The sequence below is a fragment of the Ahaetulla prasina genome, chromosome 3, assembly GCF_028640845.1.
Source record: "Ahaetulla prasina isolate Xishuangbanna chromosome 3, ASM2864084v1, whole genome shotgun sequence".
NCBI lineage: Eukaryota > Metazoa > Chordata > Lepidosauria > Squamata > Colubridae > Ahaetulla > Ahaetulla prasina.
The window spans coordinates 49,679,634-49,702,804 of NC_080541.1; the positions used below are offsets into that span (position 1 = coordinate 49,679,634).

The 23,171-nt window shown below is 39.7% G+C and overlaps 1 protein-coding gene across 4 annotated transcripts in view; it reads left to right on the forward strand.

The window, feature by feature from the left end:
- The first annotated feature begins 423 nt into the window (after positions 1–423).
- Positions 424–23,171, forward strand: part of ALKAL1 (ALK and LTK ligand 1) — a 43,779-nt gene continuing 21,031 nt past the window's right edge. For 2 of the 4 annotated variants that reach the window (XM_058176792.1, XM_058176790.1), the window contains exon 1: positions 1,598–2,425. In XM_058176792.1, the coding sequence (XP_058032775.1) occupies positions 2,050–2,425 (376 nt within the window). In that variant the 5' untranslated portion in view covers positions 1,598–2,049. Of the gene's footprint in view, positions 577–1,597; positions 2,426–23,171 lie in introns of those variants that run through there. The other 2 variants (XM_058176789.1, XM_058176788.1) reach the window with 2 other exon arrangements.

Consider the following 23,171-nt stretch of genomic DNA (forward strand, 5'->3'; position numbering starts at 1 on the left):
ACCCACATTGTCATCTTCTCTAAGCTTAGGTCAACTGTGAGAAATGTGTGCACAAAGGGCTCTTCTTTTGGGGTGGCAGAGGCCACTTTCTTTGTATTCCTGAGACTTTATTTTAGTTCTGTCCCTACCTTCCAATTATATCTGTACCAGAAAGTCCAGCTAAAAAAAAAAAGAAAACAAAATGGAGGGGAAAATGAAAGAAAAAAACAACAACTACTTGGACCAAGGAGTCTGAAACATCTCCTAATCTGCGTGACAATTTAATTTCACAAGTAGGTAAGAGTCATCCCAGTTGATGGCTCTGAACTGGCTTCTCAGGGGGGACAAGTGGGACGGAAGAAGTTTGTCAGGGAAGAAAAAAGACCCTCGTTGAGCCAAGGAAGAATGATTAAGAGAAAGTTTCCTTGCCTGCCTGCCTGCCACCCACCTAAAGTCGATAGCACTCTAACGGACAGGCGGCGAGGAAACTACGGTATATAAACCAGGTCTATGGCTGTTGCCGCCCGCCGTCTCCCAGAGGCTGACAAATCTTTAGTGGGGGAAGAAGATTCCTGCACCAAGAGGCAACGTGGGCAGGTAACACTTTATTTTTTCTTTCCATGCCCTATATAAGAAAAGGGTTAGAAATGTTTTGCTAATACTAGGCAAGCCTTTAACGGGGTTAAAGGGGTGGGGGATTTGTTTCATCTTTATTTTAGGGATGCTACTTTCCCGGGAGAACTCCGTCTGTTCCCAGAGAATCCACACCTGTCCGCCATTTCCAATACTGGGACTCAGGGAGGAGATTTCCCCATCTTCCTTAGTACTTTAAAAGTAGAGAAAACTCCTTGCGAGAGATTCGGAGTTAACTGAATGAATTTTCAGCTCCCTTTTGTCTGGAGCTGGAGGCTATTAACTTACTTAAGGCTATTGAAGACTGAATCGGTGAGCTTCAACCCACGGAAATGGTTTTTATGTGCTATTCCAAACAGGAGTTGCCACAAGCATTGAACAAGAACAGATCGTGAGAGTTTGTACCGGGACAGGTATCCGTAAGGGCTGTGAAATTATCAGGGGAAACACCGTTAATCTTGTTATTTTATTAATTGATCTGAAAAACGGAAGGGAAAGCAAATGGTTTTCAGTTCCTAGAAGTATTTCTGAAGTGGCAGTTTGTCAGTACGAAGAAGAATTTTACCATAAGAGGGAGAAACAACATCTCAGTCCCTCCAATTATTTCAACTGCTTTGTATTATCTAATCAACTGCGTGTTCCTGAGGGAATCTGTAGGTCAGATCCTCCTGATCATCCTTTTGGTCTCATGAGGAAGAGGCACTGTCGATCCGCTTCTCCGTCTCACCAGCCGAGCTCCGCCGGAAAATAAATCTTTCCAGCGCCTAAAAGTTTCAGGGACTCTTTGGCAGCCATTCACCTCCCGCTTCCCCGGAGTACTTTCTCGCCACGCGTCCCTTAGATCTGACTACGCGACGCCTCGCGAACTGTCCTTTTCTCACAATCTTTTGGATATTAAGTTATATAGCCGCCTGAGATTGAAGAGCAAAGCTGCCGCGGCTGCCCGATGGGCGGGGTCGTCCTGGCGGGACTGTTCAGTCAAAGAAGTGCCTCCCTTCCCAATCGCCTGCGCGGTCGGTCCCAGGGAACGGGCTCTAAGGAAGCTCCAGCCCGACTGGCGATTCGCGAGCCCCCTTTCGTCCCGTTCCCTCCTCCTCCCTCCCCCACCAAGGGACTATTTCTTCGGCCGGGGTCGGGCGAAGCGAACACTTGTAGCTGCGGGAGTGACAGCGGTCTCCCTGACCAAACTGTGCGCGCGCCCCAGCAGAGTCACGTGTCTTTTGCCCCTCCGGGAGCAGCCAAAGCAGGAGGCGCTACTACAACTGATCTCATGCTGTCCCGTAGCCGTGGGTGACCTCTTCAGATCGCCCCCGGCCGGCGGGCCCCGCCTGACCCCCCCTCCGCCCCCTCGCACCATGAGGAAAGCTCTCCGGATGGACAGGGAGAGAAGCTAACCGCCGGGTTATTGGTTCTTTTCTCCTCCCAGGCGACCGAGAGATGCCCGGGGCTACGAAATGTCGCCGTCGCCACGTGCTGTCTGCCCTGGTCTTCTTTCTAGTCCTCACTTCGGCTCGGACGTCCCGCTTGGAAAGCAGTAGCGGCGCCGCCTTCCAAACCAAAAGCAGAGGTCTCCAAGGGCCCGCGGGGGATCGAAAAACGCTGCTCGACTTGCTGCTCAAAGCTCTGGTGGACAGCAGCAGCTTCCAGGCAGCCTCGTCTCAGCCCTTCAAGGCGGAGCGGGTCATAGTTCGGCGCTTCACCAACGGCGGCGCCCATTATTCCTCGGCAGCTCTGGATCGCGAAGCTAAAGTCAGCTCTTCCTCGACCTCCAGGGAGCGAGCGCCCAGGTTCTTAGCCGCTTCCAGACATTCAGGTAAGAAACGCGAAACTCCGTACCCTCCTCCCTCTTTGCCCTTCCTTTTGGCCCTTTCTCTTGTGGCCCATTTGGAGTCTGATCTCCCCGGGTCCCCAGGTCCTTGGACCAAAATGTCTTTTGAGTTTGCGCTACTTAAAATATCTCGCTTTGTTTTAACGCCCAAAGATTGGGCTTGGGGGTGCGGAGCTGCGGGTCTCATGTCAAACTGCAAGGTTTATCAGTGATGGTCATTGATCCCGTTGGCCAGAATTGATGGGAGTGAGAAGAAGGACTTGAAAAGCCGCAGGTAACCCGCACATGGGTTTTAGATGGCTTTGGGGATTGATCTGGTCTTAAATCTTATACCGTTAAATCATTGAAAGGATATTCTGTTCAATTATTTTTTTAGCCTTGAGAAAACTGTATAAAAAACAAAAACAAAACTGCCCGTTGGAAGCATTTTCAGAAGTTCAGGATGCAGTTTTGCATTTTAAAAGAGTTCTTTTGAAATCAGTCATTTCTTAGGTACTTACGAACTGCTGAACAGGAGTAACCTGGATGTAAAAGATGCTACCGTCCTTCCAAACCGTATCTCTTTCCCAGCAGAACTTTGATAGTTTTATAAATAACGAATTAATCTGTTACTTCAAGGCACTGATCTCTTGCATTTATACATGTGCCACACAATCGGTATGGTGTCCTGGAAATAAAACTGACTTTTCTGACTGCTCTGAGCAGTCTAAATTTTGTTGCATCTGACATCAAGAATGACAATTCATATGTCGATCCCCTTCTCCCAAATGCCCTTAATCTAAAAAAGGATTATTTAGTGTTTGATCACGGTAGGTCTCCAAAGGACTCAACTCAAGCTTCCAAAAATATTCTTAACAATATGTAAAGTAAAAGAATTAGTAGAATTCTGGCAGATTCCTCACATGTGGAAGATAATTAAAAATCTGATGGAACCGAAAACAAAACAAAACAAAATAGCAGGGAGCTATTGCTGTTGACAGTTTGGGTTGTATAGTTAGAAACATAGGAAAGTGATGGCAGAAAAAAGATTTAGTGGTCCACCAAGGCTGCTCTTTGAGTTTGTTTTTGTTTGTTATATTTTAATTATTATATTTATATTTATTTCTTTTTATTTTTTATTTTTTATTTATGGAGGATATATGTTTTAAACTCAGTTACTGTTGATTGACCCTCTACCTGGAAGATGGTTTGAAGCTTCCACTACTCTTTCTGTGAAGTAATACATTACTTCTGAAATTCCCTCCTGTCAGTTTGAGGTTATGTTCCCGTTTCTTTGATTTTTGCTTAATATTGAAAATACTGCCTTGTAGAATCTTAGTTACACCCTTAATATGTTTAATGGTTTCAATCATGCCCCCCTTTCCCTTCTGTCATCACTTCACTTCACTTCACAGCAGGTGGACTGTGTTTCTTAAGTGAGGCAGAATTTTCAGCTCTTAATTACAAGGAAATAGTTAGCAGTTTGCATGTTTTCTAGGTTTAATTCATTCCCACTTGGCCTTTGTATCTTCCTAGCTAATGCAAGAATTATTTAAGGTTGACTCAGCCTCCCATCCTTCCAAGGTTTGTAAAATGAGGACCCAGATTGTTGGAGGCAATATGTTGACTCTGTAAACTGCTAAGAGTGGGCTGTAAAGCACTATGAAGCGGCTTACAAGATCTGGCTGAATGACAAATAACCTTGATTCTCTTTTTTTTTTTTATTCAAAAAGTTTTTATTAGTCAAAAAAGGTTTATACAAATACATATCAGGTATGGTAAATTTTCATTTTTCTTATCTAAAATAAGAATTTTACTCAAATTTTTTAACACATACAACAGCCATAAGGCAAGCAGGTGACACGAAGTAGCTAAGTTTGCAAATTTTAAATACGTAATAAAGAAGAGTCAAGAATAAACAGAATATCGTACAAAAGAGAATAAGGAAAACCAACACAATCCCAAATATCTTTATCACTTCCTAGTTTTGGATCTCAGAACTCTGGGTTCAGCCTGACCCAACTCAGGGCATAACAGCGGCAGCCGCTCAGCCCCATGATCTATAACCTCCCTTCTTCAATTCCTGGGTCATCTGATTCCAGGAAGGCTTTGTGTTCCTCCACATAGGCCGTAGCCTCCATAATTGTACTGATTTTTTCGTAATGCCCTCCCGGAAAATCATCAATCCCTCTGGCATCAGCCATCTGAAGCCCACTCCCTTCTGGTACAATTTGCTTGACAAAAAATAATATTTCTTTCTTTTTTCACGTACCTGTCTGGGAATCTGCCTCAGAATGGCTATCTCCCTGCCCCTGTAAATCAGTGCCCCACTCCTATGTTTTCTAAAATTTCATCTCGTCTCTCTTCTCACAAATTTGACATGAACCTCTCTGGGAACTGCATGCGTGCGTGCATATTGCGAATTAACTCTATAAACTCGATCCACATCCCAATTCATGAAATCAACACCTCTCCCAAGAAATTCTCCCAACAATTTAGTCACAACATCTCTCAAGTCTTCTTGGTCCACTTCTTCCAAATTTTGAAACCTAAGGAAATAAGACATTTTATCCATCTGTGGTCAAGCACAGCATTGCCTGTCGTCTCCTCTCTTTTCTGCACTGCCGCATCTCACCCTCAAACCTTCCACTTTCTGCTTGTTTTCTGCTGAAACTTGTTGAGTATCCTTTAAATCCTTTTGGATAGTCACAATTTCTGCTCTTATTTCATCAATTTCTTGTCCATATTAGATAACTTTTCCAAAATTCTCTCCATCTCTCCAGCAGTTGGTCTCTGACCTTTTGCCATTAAGGAAAAAAAATACAAAATCCTCAGGCAGGCACAGTATCCTTGTAATTTCCTCCGGATCCACCAGGGGCACTCACAGGAGCAACGAGTCCAGAGTACAGTTAGTCAACCAGGAAGCCGAAGGAAGTGATGTCATCAAAATTCTCATAGTGAAGGCGGAAGCTGGGCGCCACCACTGTTCCCCAGAAGGAGGGGCCTCAAACCTTCCCTCCTAAATTTCTCCATCACCTCTTCTCTCCAGAGCTCCACAAAACCGGTAATCTTCTTATTTTAAGTTCTCCTCTCTCCAGAATAACTCGTGCTCCTTCCAACCGCAGGGGAGAAAAAACCCCCCCGCACTCCGGAGCAGTCCACTCACGTTTACCGATATTCCCTTCCCTTCTCCTCCTCAATTCTTCTCCGTGCCCTGTTCACCACCAGGCTGCTGCAGGTATAAATCCAATGCCCCCGTGTCACCGGGCACAGCGGCAAGCGGCGACCAAAATAATGGCGGCCTGTGGCCTCGAACCCCGCCGAGCCTAGGGCGCCAGCATCGGTCCCCACAGTCCTGTATGTCGGCTGGGAGACCCCTGGCGAGCCGTCCGTGCGGCAGGTGTCCTTTTCGGAACACCTGGCCCCTGAGGGCCTCGGCGGCGGCCGGATTCGGGCGCTGGAGGCAGGAGAAGCCTTCCAGACGTCCGTTGCCGCTGGATACCGGAAGTCGTCTCCAAATAACCTTGATTCTCTTGAGAATGATATTTATCTAGATGATTGATAGTTGCTCTTAAAACCATACCTATACTCTGTTCATGACAGAGAGGGTTAAAGGATATTATGGATAATGATATTGAACGCCAACAAAAGGCACAATAGGACCATAAAAGGTACCCTATCCCATCTAATTTGTGCAAAGAGGTGGCATTTCCAGTTCTTGCCTGAGCATATTAACCTGAATAAAATGGATCTAGATAGTGACTTTGATTCAGAACACAATTCAAATATTACCTAATACCTTCTTGACAACATTTCCCAAGAATAATATGAAATGTATTATCATGGAATGGCTTAAATATTGATAAATGATCTTAACTTACAAAAACAAATCATTTTACATATTTATTTATTAGTTCTATATATTGGTGTATTCAGGTGACCTATACTAAATACAATGATACAATAGCTTAATTCTGTAGAATACCAATAAAAATGACAATAAATAAAAGAGAATGAAATAGTAAAAGTACCGTAGGAAATTAAGTCAGCAAAATCATGAAAAAGGTTGTCCAGAATAATTAGCTTCCTAAAGGTCAGTCAGTAAGGAGGGAATTAAATCTGATCTCCAAATAAGAGGGCATTCCAAGGTAAAGGAACTATTGGGAGCGTTCCCTATAAGATCTGATAGATCTAGAAAAGACCTGTAGATGTCTGGGAGTCAAACCACAGGTGGTATTCAGCCGGTACAGACTGGTTCACCAGAGCCGGTAGCAGAAATCATGGGTAGGCCCATCTACCCACCCCAGCTCTATGCCGTCCTATCTAGGCACAGTTTTGAGGCCGGGCACATGCGAGGAAGGTGCGTTCACAAAGCGCATGTGCGAAGGCAGGTGTGTGCTCAAACTGGGCATGCGCATGCACGAAGTGAGCATGTGCAGCCCAGGGCAAACCGGTAGTAACATAATGTGAAACACACCACTGAATCAAACATGGTGCATAATAGAGACTGTTAGATTTCTCTGGATTGCAAAGAGATAAATATTCAAGAAAAAAAACCATTTATCCCCCTATCCTGGATGCTCAGTTCCCATGTTGTCTCCAACCTACTGTGTTTCTCCATTCTCTTTTCTTCCCTTTCCACTCCACCTCACTCCATCAATATTTACAGGCATATATTTTCCTCTATTCTTTTCATCCCTACTTTTTGGATAACATTGTTTTCTCTCTCTCTTTCTTATAACTTTTAAAATATTTTGTTTGCTTCTATAGTGAAACTGAAATCAGATTATTTGCTTCCTGTTCATGTTTTTCGATCACCCTTAAAGAACAAAAGAAACTTTACTAATAAATTGTGGAGAAGGTCTCTTGAGTCTTTTAGCTTAATGGATGGCTTTCATGGATTTAGGAGTATGCAATGGAATGGAGGTCACAGTAAAATATGCATAAGTACTCCATGGCTAATTCTTTGGAATTATTTCCACTAGTCTCCATGGCATTTACTTATATCTGAATTGGGACCATGATTAATTATAATTATTTTCTTTAGCGGTGCTATAGAAAATTATTGAGTACCTTGGGTAAGAAGATGGAATAAAGTCAGAACACTCACTGGAAACTCTAAAATGAAGCTAAAAGTGACATATTTTGGAAACATAATGCAGAAATAAGACAATGGACAATTCTCTGATTGAAAAAATAGAAGGCAATGGGGAAAAAAGGCTGGTAGAGGGCAAGATGGCTGGAAGTTTACAAAAGTTCCAAGGAGTTACTTACAATCTTGGTGAATGATTGTGCATTCGATCATAGAAATTACTAGGCAAGAACAACAACAACAACAACAATAACAATAGCTTCTACTTCTACTATCATTAATTACCTATTAAATCTATTTGTATACCAATTCATGAAGTGTTATAAAAACATATGAATTTCATTGCAAAGCAACAGCAGTAACACCAAAAATGATATATTTGTAGTGCAACATTATTTTGTAGTACAATGATATTTGAATTATAAGAATTTTAAAGCAGCAGGCTATTAATTACTGAAAACAGACTGGAAGATCCTGGGAAGTCTTTTAGCTGTAGAAATTCATTGGATAGCTTTGGGGTGATTATTCCTTTTCAGCACAACTTTCCTCACAGGGCTTTTGTGAAGGTAACATAAAGGATGGTCCGTTGTGAACCATTGAGCTCCTGCAGAAATGTGTGTGTGTGTGTGTGTGTATTTGAAGATCATAATTAAGTAATAATAATAATAATCTTGAAGTATTAACAACTAAACCTGAGAATGCAGACTCAGCACAGGCAGGAGGATCTAAATAGCCCTATTTCATAATACTGCATATTTGATATTTTCTTCAAAAGAAAATCTTTGCTTACCAAATTTGTTTGAAAGAGATCTTTATGTCTACAGCTGTAGTTTATATGTTGAGGCTTGAGGCTTCTTCACAAGAAAAAACTGTAACAGCATTTGATCATAGCATTCTTCATTGAGTTGATGTTAAGTATTATTAAGCATGGTATAGATTAATATAAGTGTTTGCCCACTTTATATTAATATAGTTATAATATAATATAATAATATAATATAATATAATATAATATAATATAATATAATATAATATAATAAAGTGGGCAAACATTCTTTTTAAAAACAAAATCTAGTCTAGCTATATAAATGGAAACTGTTTTTATTTGAAATTTTCTTGATTTTTAAAATATATAAGTGACTGAAACATTAAAGAGATTTCTTTTAATAAACAGCCCTAAAATGTTGGTTAATTATAACCTCAATAAAATAAAATCAACCACTGATATCTTTGAAGACAGGGAATATATTTTCAGATAAATGATAATAAAACATTTGCCCAATATATAAGGAAATAAGCGCTGCCCAGGGAGATAATTTGTGATTTTGGTTGAAAATTGAGCTAGCTGAACATTTGATCCTTGATTATCAGATTCAATATGTTTGCATTAGAATGTTGGCAAACTCTTGAATGATCTGTTTTTTTAAAAAAAAAATATTTTGGGTACCGTATTTTTCAGAATATAAGATGTACCTTTCCCCAAAAAAAGAGGGTGTAACTTTGGGTGTTTCTTATATGCCAAATGTAGCCCTGTCCAGCCTCTCAAACATAGGTTTCAGAGGCTGAAAAGCTTCTGAAACGAAGCTTCTGAAAAAAACAAAGCTCCAAACAGAGCTTCAGAAAAAAAGGCCTCTGAAACAGGCACAGAGCTCACAATCAATAAACCTGTTGCTAAAATTTATCTCTGGGAACAGCTGATTGCGGGTGTTCCGGGAGGCCAATCCACCCACCAATCAGCTTTTTTCCTATTTTCCTCCCCAAAAACTAAGTTGTGTCTTATACTTTGAAAAATACGGTAATTGATACCTGGGATATATATTATAAAGAGCAGTGTCCGTTTCCAGGATTTGAGGCCTGTTAATCTGGTTAATTTAAGGGTAGAATAGCTCTCCTCCTTCAAAAAACAACACCGTACAATGATCAGACAATTAACAATGCATCACCAGAATACATAAAATAATTCAGAGAGATGATAAGGAGGGAAGGTATAGAAATTGTAGGAAATATAAGAAAGAAACTTAAATTAATCCACACTGATTTTGATCAGCATTAGATGGGTTAGGCAGAAAATTAGACAGGCTTTCAAGGTTACAGGTTATTGTACCTTACAATAATAAAGTCACATTCCTGGAATCCCTAACAGTGTCTGTTTCTTAATCTGGTTTACCTGGAAGGACTCTGAAGATGAGAACTATACCAGAGATTCAACCATACTCGACAAGTCTCAGTATTGGAGAAGCCAAAAGAAGAATGGATTCCCATTACCAGTATGGTGAGATGTATTTTACAGAAATCTGTACTAGATTGGTGCCCAGGTAAACAAGGATTGCACTAGGCTTGGAGTTCTAGTGACAAATGGATTAGGAGACTAAGGGATGGTGATTGAGAAACCAGCAACAGTAGCTGCAAGACTAATGACAGAAAAGTTATTCACCTGTTGCAAATATAGAAAGACTGAAAACAAAGAAATAATGATATGTTATTACTTATCAAGTCTAACAAGAAAAGGATATCTGAAAAAAAATGCATCAATTCTAGAAAGATTATCATCCAGAACTAGGAATAACAGAACAGAGGCAAGCAAATCAATGTTAATAAAGAATAAATTCACAAAAGCAGAATTGGAAAAAACAGCAACTCTGCAAAGGTCTATTCAGGGCAAAGAAATCAAAGCCTTGCCAAAAGTAGCTCAGACTATAGAGGCAAATCAAACAAAAGAGGTCAGTATATTTATTACATTGTTTTCATTCCCAAACTAGACACCCTCTCCTCTGCCTTCTCTTCAGAAAGAACAAAACCCTCCAACTAAAAAGTTATTGAAACAAAGAATAACTGAATATCTAGAAAAGCACACATATCAATAGATTAAGGTTGCCTGCATGCAGCCTATTGCCTGTTCCAAAGAAACAGCTAGTGTAAGTATTAACAGATGCCAATCCTGTAATATCAAATGTAAGCACCAGCTCACTATAAGAAACAAACCAACTAATGTATAGCAAGACTGCAGTTTAACTGAATACCTTGGATGCAAAATCAACAACGAAGGGGAAAAAAGCTGAACTGTGTAGCAGCAGAATAGAAGATCAGATTGGATGATCAGATCAACATGCTAAGTTCAGATTCAAGCAAGTTAGAATAGATGAAAGAAAAGAAGCTGAAGAAAAGAAGACCAAAGAATACTTGATTAAAAAATATCATCTAGAAAAAAAGAAAAGAAGGAAGCACTGAAAAATAATAAAGCAGTAAATAATAGCTATAGCCAAGAAGATCAACAGATATGAAGCTTGAATTGCACACTAGAAGTAGAATCTCCAATTCACTCTAATCAAAAATGTTTCTACCAATCTATCAATGGATGGGCTGTAATCAACTCCTGACAAAGAAAGAGCACTGCAGACTTCTCTTAATGGTTTTCAGATTTCAGGAAGGGAGTAAAGACAAAGCATAGTTATGGGAAAGCTTCTCAAAATACAACTTTGATAAAGGAGGTAGAGAAGAATAAAAAAAGAAGCTGAAATGAGAAAAAAATGTAATAATAGCAGAATATCAGGGAAATACTTTAAAAGCTGACCAGCTGCTACAATGATATAAGGCAGGGAATGAATCAGCAAGGTTTTTGGGCTGATACGACTTTAAGTGGCTGTATGCATAAGAGACGCCCTGTAAGGGTGTCTTTCAATTTGTGCTTCTGTGCTACAGTTGATGATTGACTTTGCTTAGTATGTGTATGTATATATTCCTTGTAGATAAACCACTATTTGAAAGACAAACCTCTGTTACTGTATTTTGCTCCTGGATTGTTTCAGAATAGTCACACTATGTGCACTGTGACACAGAATTAGAGGAAAAAAGGGCAAGGAAAATCAAGAATTGGTCAATTCCAGGTAAAGATGAACTGCATGGTTTTTAGTTGTAATGTGTGATTATTCTATGCTCACTCGTTGCCAATATAGAAAATGAAACCCGAAGACTAGTTAACCTCCGATAAAACCTACCTAATAATGAAATAACCAACAAAAGAGGAAGCATCAGGCAACTATGGTCCAATTATCTGCTTACCCACAACTTTCAAATTAACTGGTGTGATAACTGATGCAGCTCAACAGCATCTAGTTGAAAACAAACTCTTTCCACATGAGCAGAAAGGAAACTGCCCGAATAGCAAAAAAATAAAAGATCAGCTCTTCAGTGACAAGATGGTTTTGGAAAATTGCAAGACAGCTAGGGTCCTTGAGTGGCTCAGACTGCTAAGACAGTCTATTATTAACAGCAGCTGCTTGCAATTACTGCAGGTTCAAGCCCCACCAGGCCCAAGGTTGACTCAGCCTTCCATCCTTTATAAGGTAGGTAAAATGAAGACCCAGATTGTTGGGGCAATAAGTTGACTTTGTATATAATATACAAATGGATGAAGACTATTGCTTGACATAGTGTAAGCCGCCCTGAATCTTTGGAGAAGGAAGGGATATAAATGCAAATAAATAAATAAATAAATAAATAAAAAGAAAAACTAACTTGAATGTAGCTTGGATTTATTACAAGAGGACATATTGTCCTGGCACATAATTTGATAATCAAGTGCCTAGAAATAACAGGAATCAGTAGAAATATCAGAAACTTTGTGCAATGATTGATGGCATAATGGAAGTCATAGTTGCTGGTCAGTGGTGACAAACTGGGAGAGGATAATATCAAAAAAAAAACTTTCAAGGAGACTTACTGTCACTACTATTAATTGTCACAGCACTGATTCATCTATCAACAACAAAGAACAAGTAAGTCAGGACATGGCTGTTAAATATCAAAAACATCTGCCAGGCTATCACGCCTCCTTTACGTGAATAATCAAAACTGCCTGTATGCAGTATATAGCCAAGATACCTGTTTGGACTAGACAAATGTGCCATGCTTACCATCAACAAGAGAAAAATAGTGAAAACTGAAGGAATCAAGATGTCCTATCGAAATAAGATCAAGAGTCAGATGAAGACGCTCACTACAATTATCTGAGATTCCTTCAAGCCGACAGTATTGAAGTAGAAAAGAAGGTTAGAAGTGAATATATCATGAGAGTGAAGATTATCTTAAAATCCAAACTCAGTGATGGAAATACCATCAAAGTAATTAACACCTGAGAAATTCCAGTCATTAGATACACAGCTGAAATAGTGCATTGGACTCAAGCGGAACTAAAGAACAGCCGATCATCTTTTAGTCATACTGTTTACCATAATCGGATGAGTTTGAGGATTTGGGACATATTTTTTCCCTTTCTCATAAATACTTAACAAACCATTATTTCCTTTTGAGCTATGTAGATTAAACAAAGTCCAGAAAAGGAGTAAACCAAAGAAATATAAACACATGCAAGTAAATGTGACTAAACCTAGTTTATGCCAACCATATTTGAATATTTGAGTATTTGAATTTGTAGCTGATTGTCCCATAATCAAATAATTGCAAATCTATTATACCTAATTCTGTTAATAGTTAAATTTCAGAGAACCCATATAAAGCATTGCACAACTCCATGCAACCTTTTAAGTAAACTTCCAATAGCATTATATTATTGTAAAGTAATAACTTATATAATTTGTCCTTCCTGCTGTGTTTGTTTATGAAGTTCATTCCAAAATAGACCACACCTTGTCATTAAGGTGTCATAAGCCTTAGTCATTAAGTCATTAATGCTTGTCATATTTTTATGATTTTTTTGATTATATACCATCTTGCACAAAATCAGTAGCAGCTGTTACTGACTCAGGCCTCCTTAATTGAAAAGAAGTTGTACAAGAATTCCAAGTCTGATACTTCAAAGCACTACATTCGTACCAGCTCCAGGAAAATAAGAGAAGATTGACAGAGTGAGTTTCACCACTTATCATACCCTTTTTTCTTCCTTCATTTTAAGTTCAGTTTAGTTGCTATGAAATGTTTCAATACTCTTTGTTCTCCAGCAGACCTTGCAAGAGATAGCATGCAGGGGCTGCTAATATTTTTGTTCATAGTTACATTGCAGCATACTTGATGTGGTTTTTCTTCAAAAATTCTTTCTGTACTCTGACCTTTATATTTATTTTCATTCCTTCTTTGTTTATAACAATGAATAATAATAAAAGAGATGGAAATTCTTGGTGCCATATCTCAGCTATCAAATAGGATATCGACCAGGCTGTGAGTTTTTGCAGGAATATTAGAGGATAGGGGAGGGGGACAGGAAAAATGGGCCTATTTGTGCACTGTTATGACACACTTGTCCTTTTTTCTTGAATATTTGCCTTCTCTTTTGATGCACATATTTTTCCCTATTCAATTGTGTAAAGTATTTCGAGATTGCCTGGACAAGTCTCTGCAATTTTCTTGGAAAGGTTTTTCATTTGTCATTGCCTACTTTCTAGGGCTTTGACTGGCTCAAAGTCACATATCTGTCAGTACTAGAACTCATGATCTCCCAGTTTCTAGCATGATGCCTTAAGAACTACAACAAACTGGCTCTCTTGATGTATATAAAACCCTATAAAAAGGCCAGTCAATCTGAAACAGAACATTTTTTTCATCTGAACCTGACAGAACAGAACTACTGAAAATGCTCTGAGCTCAAAACATTTGACACCCCAAACAGCTATTTTGATAGTTCTGTATTTTAGAAGAATATTTCCTTATACCAAGAATTTTATTTTGATCTTGAAACAAAGCATACTGATGATTCAGAAAACTTGAGCAGCATTATTTCAAGTATTTTCAGCAACTTAAAGAATCCTATCTGGATTTTTGACTGGGTTATTTGAAAAAGGAAAAGGAAAAGGAAAAGAAAAGGAGCAGGAGCAGCAGAAGGAGAAGGAGAAGAAGGAGAAGGAAGAAAAAAATGGATTGAGACCTGCACTAGGAATCCTTTAAGGAAATTAAATGAACAGTTGTAAGTGCAGACAAGATAGAGAGATAATAAAGAGAAATGATAGTTGGTGCAGAGAAATAAGAACAATGTGGAAAGGAGACTGTGGAGGAGGAAAATAGTATACAGTATAGAAAGAAAATTGTATGGAGAACAGTAGAAGCAAGAAGAATAGAATGGTAGCACACCCCAAAGACATTATAAATGTTTGAGGATATAATTATGCAGATTATAATTATATAGCTGAAGAAGATTCAAATGAACATTTTTGTATGAAAATTTTATCCCAATCATTCGTTCATATGGGAATGACCTTGGGGATGGGGAAAACATACTGCCTAGGAAACCATACTATAAGAGAGGACATAGCAAAATTCTCTTAATGTAGACTTATAAAAAGTAGAATTAGCTCATCTGATCATTTTCTTTTGAAAGCTGAAATTGATCTTGTAGTCTCTTTTAGAGACTGATAAGCTAGGAGACTCTTTTCTGACTTCCTTTCTATCCTGCTCTTATCTGATCATTCCCTAGGCAGCATCTCCTCCCTAGCTCCCACTTCCCAAGATAATACCCACACATGACACTACAGATTTATCTTTCTCTTGGCTGGTTATAATGCCTGAGAGAGCTTGGTTGAATTGAAATGGTGGTGAGTTCATCTTAAGTGATGAAATAGTTGCTCCTGCTTGAAAGAAGTAATGCACTGCTCCTCACAATTTCTTTATGCCTTTGAATAAAATTTGTTAATTAATCTGTTAATTAGAAAAGGTGTTATCATATTCCAGATTTTTTTTCAACATAGATTAATACAGTTCTCTTACTGCAAAATAATTGGGTCCAGTAATAAGGGCAACTTCCATGCAGTCTCCAAGCTTTTTTTTTTTTAAGAGTAGGGTTATAGAGAAAGTAGTTATGTTGCAGATCCAGAGCCAGCGGTGGGCTGCTGCTGGTTCAGATCAGTTTGGGCGAACCGGTAGTTCCGACCAGTACTGGCCCCATCCACCTGCCCTGCCGCTATCATGTACAATAGATACAGGCTCATCCCTAGAAATGCTGAGTGACTTTGGATTCAAGAGTTAGTCATGTACAAGGATTTCCCATCTTTAATTTTTGATGGTTCACTTGCTGTGACAAAACATTTTTCACAATTTAGGGGATCTTCTAAACTCATGAGTCTTGATAGAAGAGGGTATGGTGATTGTGACAAGGATGGCTTTTGTCCAGATTATCTTCTGGCTAATTACATCCTTTTCAGGACTAACAGATCGTGTGGTTAGTCATCCCTTAGTCACTTCCCATTTGGACTACTACATTACATTCTGCATTTGGGTGCCAGACCACTCAGAAATTACAGCTGGTCCAGAATGTCTTTATATGAATAATTACAACTGTAGTGTGATCATATGATGATTCTACTTCATTAGCTATACTAGTTATCAGTTGGTTACCAGTTTTAGTCAGGTGCTGGTTGTCGTCTCTTAAGCCCTTCATGGATCAGGGCCTGGATGTTCATCAGACTCTTTCTCCATTTATGTCTTCATTTCATTTGGTTTGATTGCTTTGTTGAATTTTGGTGTTCATGTGCTGATGTATGCAACTTCTACCTATTCTGCTTTGTTCTGTTAATGTTGAGTTCCGGAGTGTATTTCAAAATTGTAGGTGAGTTGGTTTGTTTGTTAAATTTTGGGTATGGACACCTTGGATATGATTTATATCCAATAAACAGTGTTTATTGGATATAAATAAACATTCATAAACAGTGAACATTCAGAAGAATATAATTAACATGTTCTGCTGGTTTTTAGAAATTAGCAATTACATATGTGCATGCATTGAGAAACATGTCAATGCTATCTGCATTTATGATTGTGGTGCACTCTGAAAAATTATCAGGTCATTATTATGATGATTGGTTACACAGTCAGCCAAATGTTTAGACTGGATCTGGCATTTTTATCCAAGCATTTGGAATAGACAATGTTGATTTGATGGCATTAAAGAGATCATTGCAGGTTTATTATTAGATTTTTATTTGCCTTATTTATATTTCTCAACTCAATGTGTTGAATATATCTAGAACTTCACTTTTTAGCACAACAACCTGGCAAGTGAGTTGTCTGAAAGAAAATGACTGGCCCAAAGTCACCCAGCTGCTTTTCATGTGTGAGAGAGCTATAACTCTCTCTATTCTGATGTCTAGGGTAGCAAACCCAGCCACTACACCAAACAGTATGTCACTGCATCACTAGCATTCTCCATTCTAAATCTTAAAGAATAGAACGTATACATTTGTGAGAATCCTCATATGTATGTATGTGTATATGTATATGTATGTATGATTTGTTCTGTTTCTCTGTCTACATTTTACTATCAACAACAATACATATGGAGACCCAAACTAGAAGTGATGCTATTTTTTTCATATTTATTTTGCAAATTTCTTTTTTGGTAATTGAAAGTATAAAAGGTGATTGGAGGAGATAACTTGAAGCATTGTGGCGAGACTGGCTGGAAAACAGTGGGCTCCAACAAGCCTTGTGAAAATCCAGCCAAACAAACTGCTGTTGGGTGGGTCTTCAGACCAGAACATCTTGGAGGGACGGTCAAGAAGGAGAAGCACCTCAGACAACCAAGAGGATCAGGCAAGTTCCTCAAAAAGTCGGAGGCAGCTTTCTGAACCAGCGGTGAGGATGGTGGCCATTAAAATGACCATTCTGAAGCTGGGGCAACTGGACTAAGATTTCTGCAGGAGTGATATTTGAATGGAGTATTGTTACCGGGTGAATGATTGGCCAACTCACAGGTAAAAATAATTTTTTAAAAAGCTTAAAAGAGGTCCCGGCGTGGAAATAAGTGGCTAATTGGCACTTGGGAATTTTAATTGGAAGAAGAACAAAGAGGAAGTTAAAGGACTAAAACCCAAAAAAGAAAACTTTCTACCTGAACTTTAAAATTGGATTTGGAAAAATTAAAAATAATACAGGAAAAAGAAAACTGAGGGAAAGCATTCTTTAATGAAGATTTGAATTATTTGCGATAGTTTTGATATTGGAAGAAAGAACAAAGAGGAAGCTAAAATATCGAAGCACAAGAAAGAAAATTTTACAGTTGGATTTAAAATGGAATTTGGAGAAATTAAAAACAATAAAAGGAAAAGAAATTGAAGAGAAAATATTTTTATGTGGATTTAAACATGCTACTCTGTTGTCTTGGGATTTGTGGATTGGAGAGAGACATTTGCTGGTGGAAAGGAAGCAATACAACAATTGCTTTGAAAATTGAAGGAACAGCAAGGATCTTGACTACCGTGACAAATTTTAAGGAATATTTGTTTATTTTTAAATAGCTGGGTCTTGATTTGAAAGGAGGTGAAAAAGAATAAAGCCTTAAACTGGAATGGACTAGATAAATATTTGAACTGTATATTATTTGGAAATAAAAAAAGAGATACTACATGGACTTGAAACTTAATTAAATATAAATTAATTTTTTTTTTGAATTGACAATATGGAACATTGGGAGTATGAGGAACTAATGGAGATGCTTAAAAATGTGAGTGAAGCATTTAAGGGTAATAAAGAAGCAGAAGCCTGGTTAGAATACACAAAAAAGGAAAAAGAACATAAATGAGAAGCAAGAACACAATGTTAAAGAGAAAATAACTGAAGATAAAAATATAGATAATTATACTGGGATTGATAGTGACAAAAAATGGAGGTGGGGGGAATATTCCCCAAAAAAGAAGGGAAGAGAAGGAAATGGGAAAAGACTGAGTAAAAACAGGGTGAGAATTATGAGGGTAGCAGAAAGGATAAGGTAAGAGAAAGGTAAGAGAAAGGATTCAGGGAAAAAGATGCAAAAAATATAAAAAGGGGAAGAATAATGAAGATAAGTAAGGGAAATAAACCATTTATTAGGTGATTTAAAGGAACTGTGTTAATAGTAGAAATTATATGTAAGAAGTAAACAAGATGAAGTATATTGTTTATTGTAAAATGGATCAGCAGTTGTAATGTGAAATGTAATCTGGTTTAACTATGAAAATAACTGAAATTAAGATATAAAATAGAAATGTTAGTAAATGATGAAATAAAATAATTGATGTTAGAGTAAGAAATTAGGAATTAAGGACTATAAGAGGTAGAATGTTAACTAAGTTAAAAGGTTTCAATGTAAAAATGGAATAAGATGAAATACATTGTTTAAAATCAAAAATATGATGGGGATTTTAAGAAATATATTTAATAAATGGAGAAAAAATCGGGCTTACCATTTTGGAAAGTTGTCAAGGTTCCAGAAAAACCTCTTCTGCATAAAAAAAACCTCAGAAGCCATTGTTTTTCAGAGCTCTTTACTAGCATGAGGAAACTGGCACACGATGAGTGAAATTCCAAAACTGAATTTCCGGATTCTTTTCCCAGTTATACAAACCCCAAGAGTCCCACCCCACTGACCCCTTTGATGGTCACATGGTCCCACGTTCTCCCAGTTCATTCGAATATCTTCTTGCCACTCTTCCTGCAGATGTGAACACCATCCGACCTTGACCGCTTGAAGAATGTTACCATACCCCTCAGCCCCCCTTCTTCCCCTCAGGGGAAAAATGTGGCAGCGTCTGGAACCCTAAAGTCTAATATGGTTTCCAGGCCTGACAGGCGTCCCCCCTTGGAAAAGAATCTATATCCTAGGAAAGAAAACAAAGAGTTGATAAAGAAGAGTGTCAGTGGTCCACACTTCCCTTCTACCCCCCCTCCCATCTCCAAGAGGTTTTGTAGGTTTGTCAGGGAAAGTGTTGTGAATTTGTTTAATCAAATTGTCTGCATTTACTTTCCAACTTTTGACCCAAGTAGATTCAGATAATGGATATCCCTTCCAGTGGACTAAATATTGTAATTGACCTCTGTATAGTCTAGAGTCAAGGATTTTCTTGATTTCATAGTGGGTTTCACCTTGGATTATCAAGGGTGGTGGGGGAGCGGCAGGTTGAGGTCTCAGACCAGACTGTCTAGCAGGTTTTAATAAGCTGGTATGGAATACCGGGTGTATTTTCCCTAACATTTGAGGGAGCTTGAGTTGGACGGTAACGGGATTAATAATTTTTACAATGGGGAAAGGACCCAAAAATTTTGGACCGAATTTTCTGCTGGGTATTCTCAACCTCAGATACTTGGTAGATAAAAAGACTTTATCTCCAATGCGAAAAGGGGGTTGAAGGGAACGGTGTTTGTCAGCTTGGGCTTTGTAATTCCGAGCTGTCACAGCTAAGGCCTTTTTTGTATTTTCCCAACCTTTTTTCAACAAATTCATCCAGTCCGTTAGGGAAATGGAAGTGGGGGGTTGCACAGGGAGTTCAGGCATTGGAACGAAGTCCATGCCGGTGGTTACTTGAAAAGGGGTTAACCCCGTGCTGCTGTGTACAGCATTATTATATGCGACTTCTGCAAATGGTAACAAATCTGACCAGTTTTCTTGTTGGTAATTTACATAACACCGTATGTATTGTTCCACCATTGAGTTCAATTTTTCAGCCGCTCCATTGGTCTCCGGATGGAACCCAGAACTAAGTCCTTGAGACGACCCAATGGACCGTAGGCACTCCCTCCAGAACTTGGCTGTGAATTGAACACCCCTGTCGGATATTATCCTTTTAGGAACTCCATGCAGTCTGTAGATGTGTTTGACGAAGAGCTTTGCTAATTTTCTCACTGATGGCAATCCGCTGCACGCAGTGAAATGGGCCTGTTTAGAGAACAAGTCCACTACGGTCCATATCACTGTATTTCCCCCACTAGATGGGAGTTCAACAATAAAATCCATGGCAATCTCTTCCCAGGGTCTGGTGGGTTCGGCTACGGGTTGTAGGAGTCCAGGGGGTTTCCCTGGTCTGGACTTCATGGTAGCGCAGGTAGCACAGCTCCGGACATAGTCTTCGACATCTGATTTCATTTTTGGCCACCAGAATTGTCTTCTAGCCAAGTGGAGAGTCTTTAAAAATCCAAAGTGACCTCCTAGGCGAGAGTCGTGGCTTCTCTGTAGTATAGGCAGCCGCATAGCGACGGGTACATAAATCTTGGTTCCCTTCCAGGGTATCCCATCCCTTAAGGTGAGGTCTGGCAAGTTTTCTTTAAACCAAGCATCGTCAGTGAGTGCTGATTTTAATTCCGCTAGTAGTTTATTTGGTGGGATGTTAGTACTACGGCGTGAACGCGGTCGAGTAAGTGCTTGGTTGGCCAGTTCGCTATCGGGAATCATCGCATGTATTACCTCTTCGCGTTGGCTGTCAAATTGTGGTTTCCTAGATAGGGCGTCAGCCAGTAGATTTTGGTCGCCGGGGATGTATTTGAGGGTGAAATGGAACCGTTTGAAAAACTGAGCCCATCGAACTTGTTTGGGAGAAAGCTTTCGAGGGGTTTTTAAGTATTCGAGGTTTTTGTGGTCGGTCCACACCTCGAATGGTTCTTTTCCCCCTTCAAGGAAGTGTCTCCAGGAGAGGAGTGCCCAGCGCACTGCAAAGGCTTCCTTTTCCCAAACTGCCCATCTGCGTTCAGTGTCTGTCAGTTTTTTAGACACGTACGCGCAGGGCATTAGATTGTTGTCGGTATTCCGTTGTAATAAGACAGCGGCTACTGCTACATCACTTGCATCAGCTTGGACCACAAAAGGTTTATTTGGATCCGGGTGTTGAAGAATTGGTTCCATTGAGAATAGGCGTTTCAGGTGTTCAAAGGAACGTTGGCAGTCCATTGTCCAAGGTAGGGGTTGGGTAGGTTTGGGTTTGGCGGGTAATGGCCCAGTTTTTAACAATTCTGTTAATGGTAGAGCTACTTCTGCGAAAGAAGGAATGAATTTGCGGTAAAAATTCGCGAATCCCAAGAAACTTTAAAGTTGCTTACGTGTGCGTGGTGGTTGCCAATCCAACACCGCTTTTACTTTTCCTGGGTCCATTTCGATACCTTTGTTTGATATCCGGTAACCTAGGTAGTCTAGGGATTCCTTATGGAATTCGCATTTGGAAAGTTTGACATATAGCTTGGCCGCTAGGAGCTTTTTAAGGACTTGTCTGACCAATTTGATGTGTTCTTCGATATTGTTTGTGTAGATAAGAATATCATCTAAGTAGACAAGAACCCCATTGTAGAGGTGGGGGTGCAGGGTTTCATTAATTAGTTGCATAAAAACAGCTGGAGCCCCTTGGAGGCCAAAAGGCATGACACGGTATTGGAAACTGCCCAAGGGGCAGTTGAAAGCCGTTTTCCATTCATCACCTTCCTTGATGCGGACCCGGTAATAGGCTTCCCTTAAATCCAATCTGGTGAAAATTTTGCCTTTTGATAAGTGGTTCAACAAATCGTGCATAAGTGGTAAAGGGTATGTGTTTTGTATGCAAATTGCATTGATATTTTTGAAGTCAATACACAATCTAAGCGAACCATCTTTCTTTTGTTTAAATAGCACAGGCGCAGCTACAGGTGATTTTGCTGGTTCAATGAACCCTCTGGCTAGGTTAGTGTCAATGTATTTTCTTAGTTCAGACATTTCGGCTGGTGTCATTGAATACATTTTGGGTTTTGGTAATTTTGCCCCCGGGTGCAATTCAATTGCTCAATCAGTTTGTCGGTGGGGGGGTAAGAGGTTACATTCATCCTCGCTAAAAACGTCTGATAAATCCATGTATGCTTTAGGGATGCGTGGTTCATTAGGAGATGGATTGGATATGGTGGTTGTTGGTTCCCTCTGGTGGTCATTTTGGATAAGGTTTTTTTCGGTAGGGGGAATTGGGTCTAAGGGTCTGAAAGTCCATATAATTTTCCTGAATCCATCCTCCCATTTGATTGTGGGTTCCCATTTGTCCAACCAAGCTAAACCCAGGATGATGGATTCTGACATCTTTGGAATTACTATGAATCTTATAAGTTCATGATGGGCTCCAATTTCTAAGCGAACCAGTTGTGTGATTTGGGTCGCTGGAACGCCACCAATCAAGGTTCCATCTACTTGGTGGAATTTAATTGGGTGTTTCAAGGGAAATGTTTTTATACGGAGTTGGGCGACCGTAGAGGTTGAAATTAGGCATCTGGTGCATCCTGTGTCCACAATAGCCTCTAAATCCTTTTTGGCCCCTCCCCCTGGAATTACTAAGTTTACTTTGATAGCAAATGGAGGAATGGGTGCACTCACCATTGGGTCGTTTTCTGCTTGGTTTGAGTCGTCAGGAGGTGAATCAGATGACGAAAGGTCAGTAGGGAGGTCTATGGCTTGTCTCGCAAAGCAACTGGTATTCGGATTCTTTCGAGGGGGTTTGCGTGGTCGGGTAGCAGTTGGTGGGCGATACTGTGGGAGGGGTGTTGGGGCTAGGCAAACTGACGCCCGATGTCCTAGTTTTCCACAACGGTAGCATTTGATTATTGTTGAAGGCTGAAAGGTGGAGGGTGTGGTTGGTCTTAAGAGGGAGGGTCTTGTAGGTGGTCGTTGTGGAGTTGTAGTTGGTGATTGGCTTTGGAGGGGGTTGAATTCTCTGTCCAGAGCGATGGACACGTTGTACCAGTCATTTAGTTGTTCTGGGATTCCTCTGGTGGAGCAGGCTTTTCTGATGTTTTGATCAATGGCATCTTTGAAGTAGTGGAGGAGGACCCGATCTGGCCAATGTCTAAGATTGCCAGCAACCCTTCTGAAATCCCATACAAATTGTTTTAGAGGCTTGTTACCTTGCTTCATCGTTTTTAAGATGGTTTCACATTCTGCAATTAGGTCATCATCTTGAAACCGGT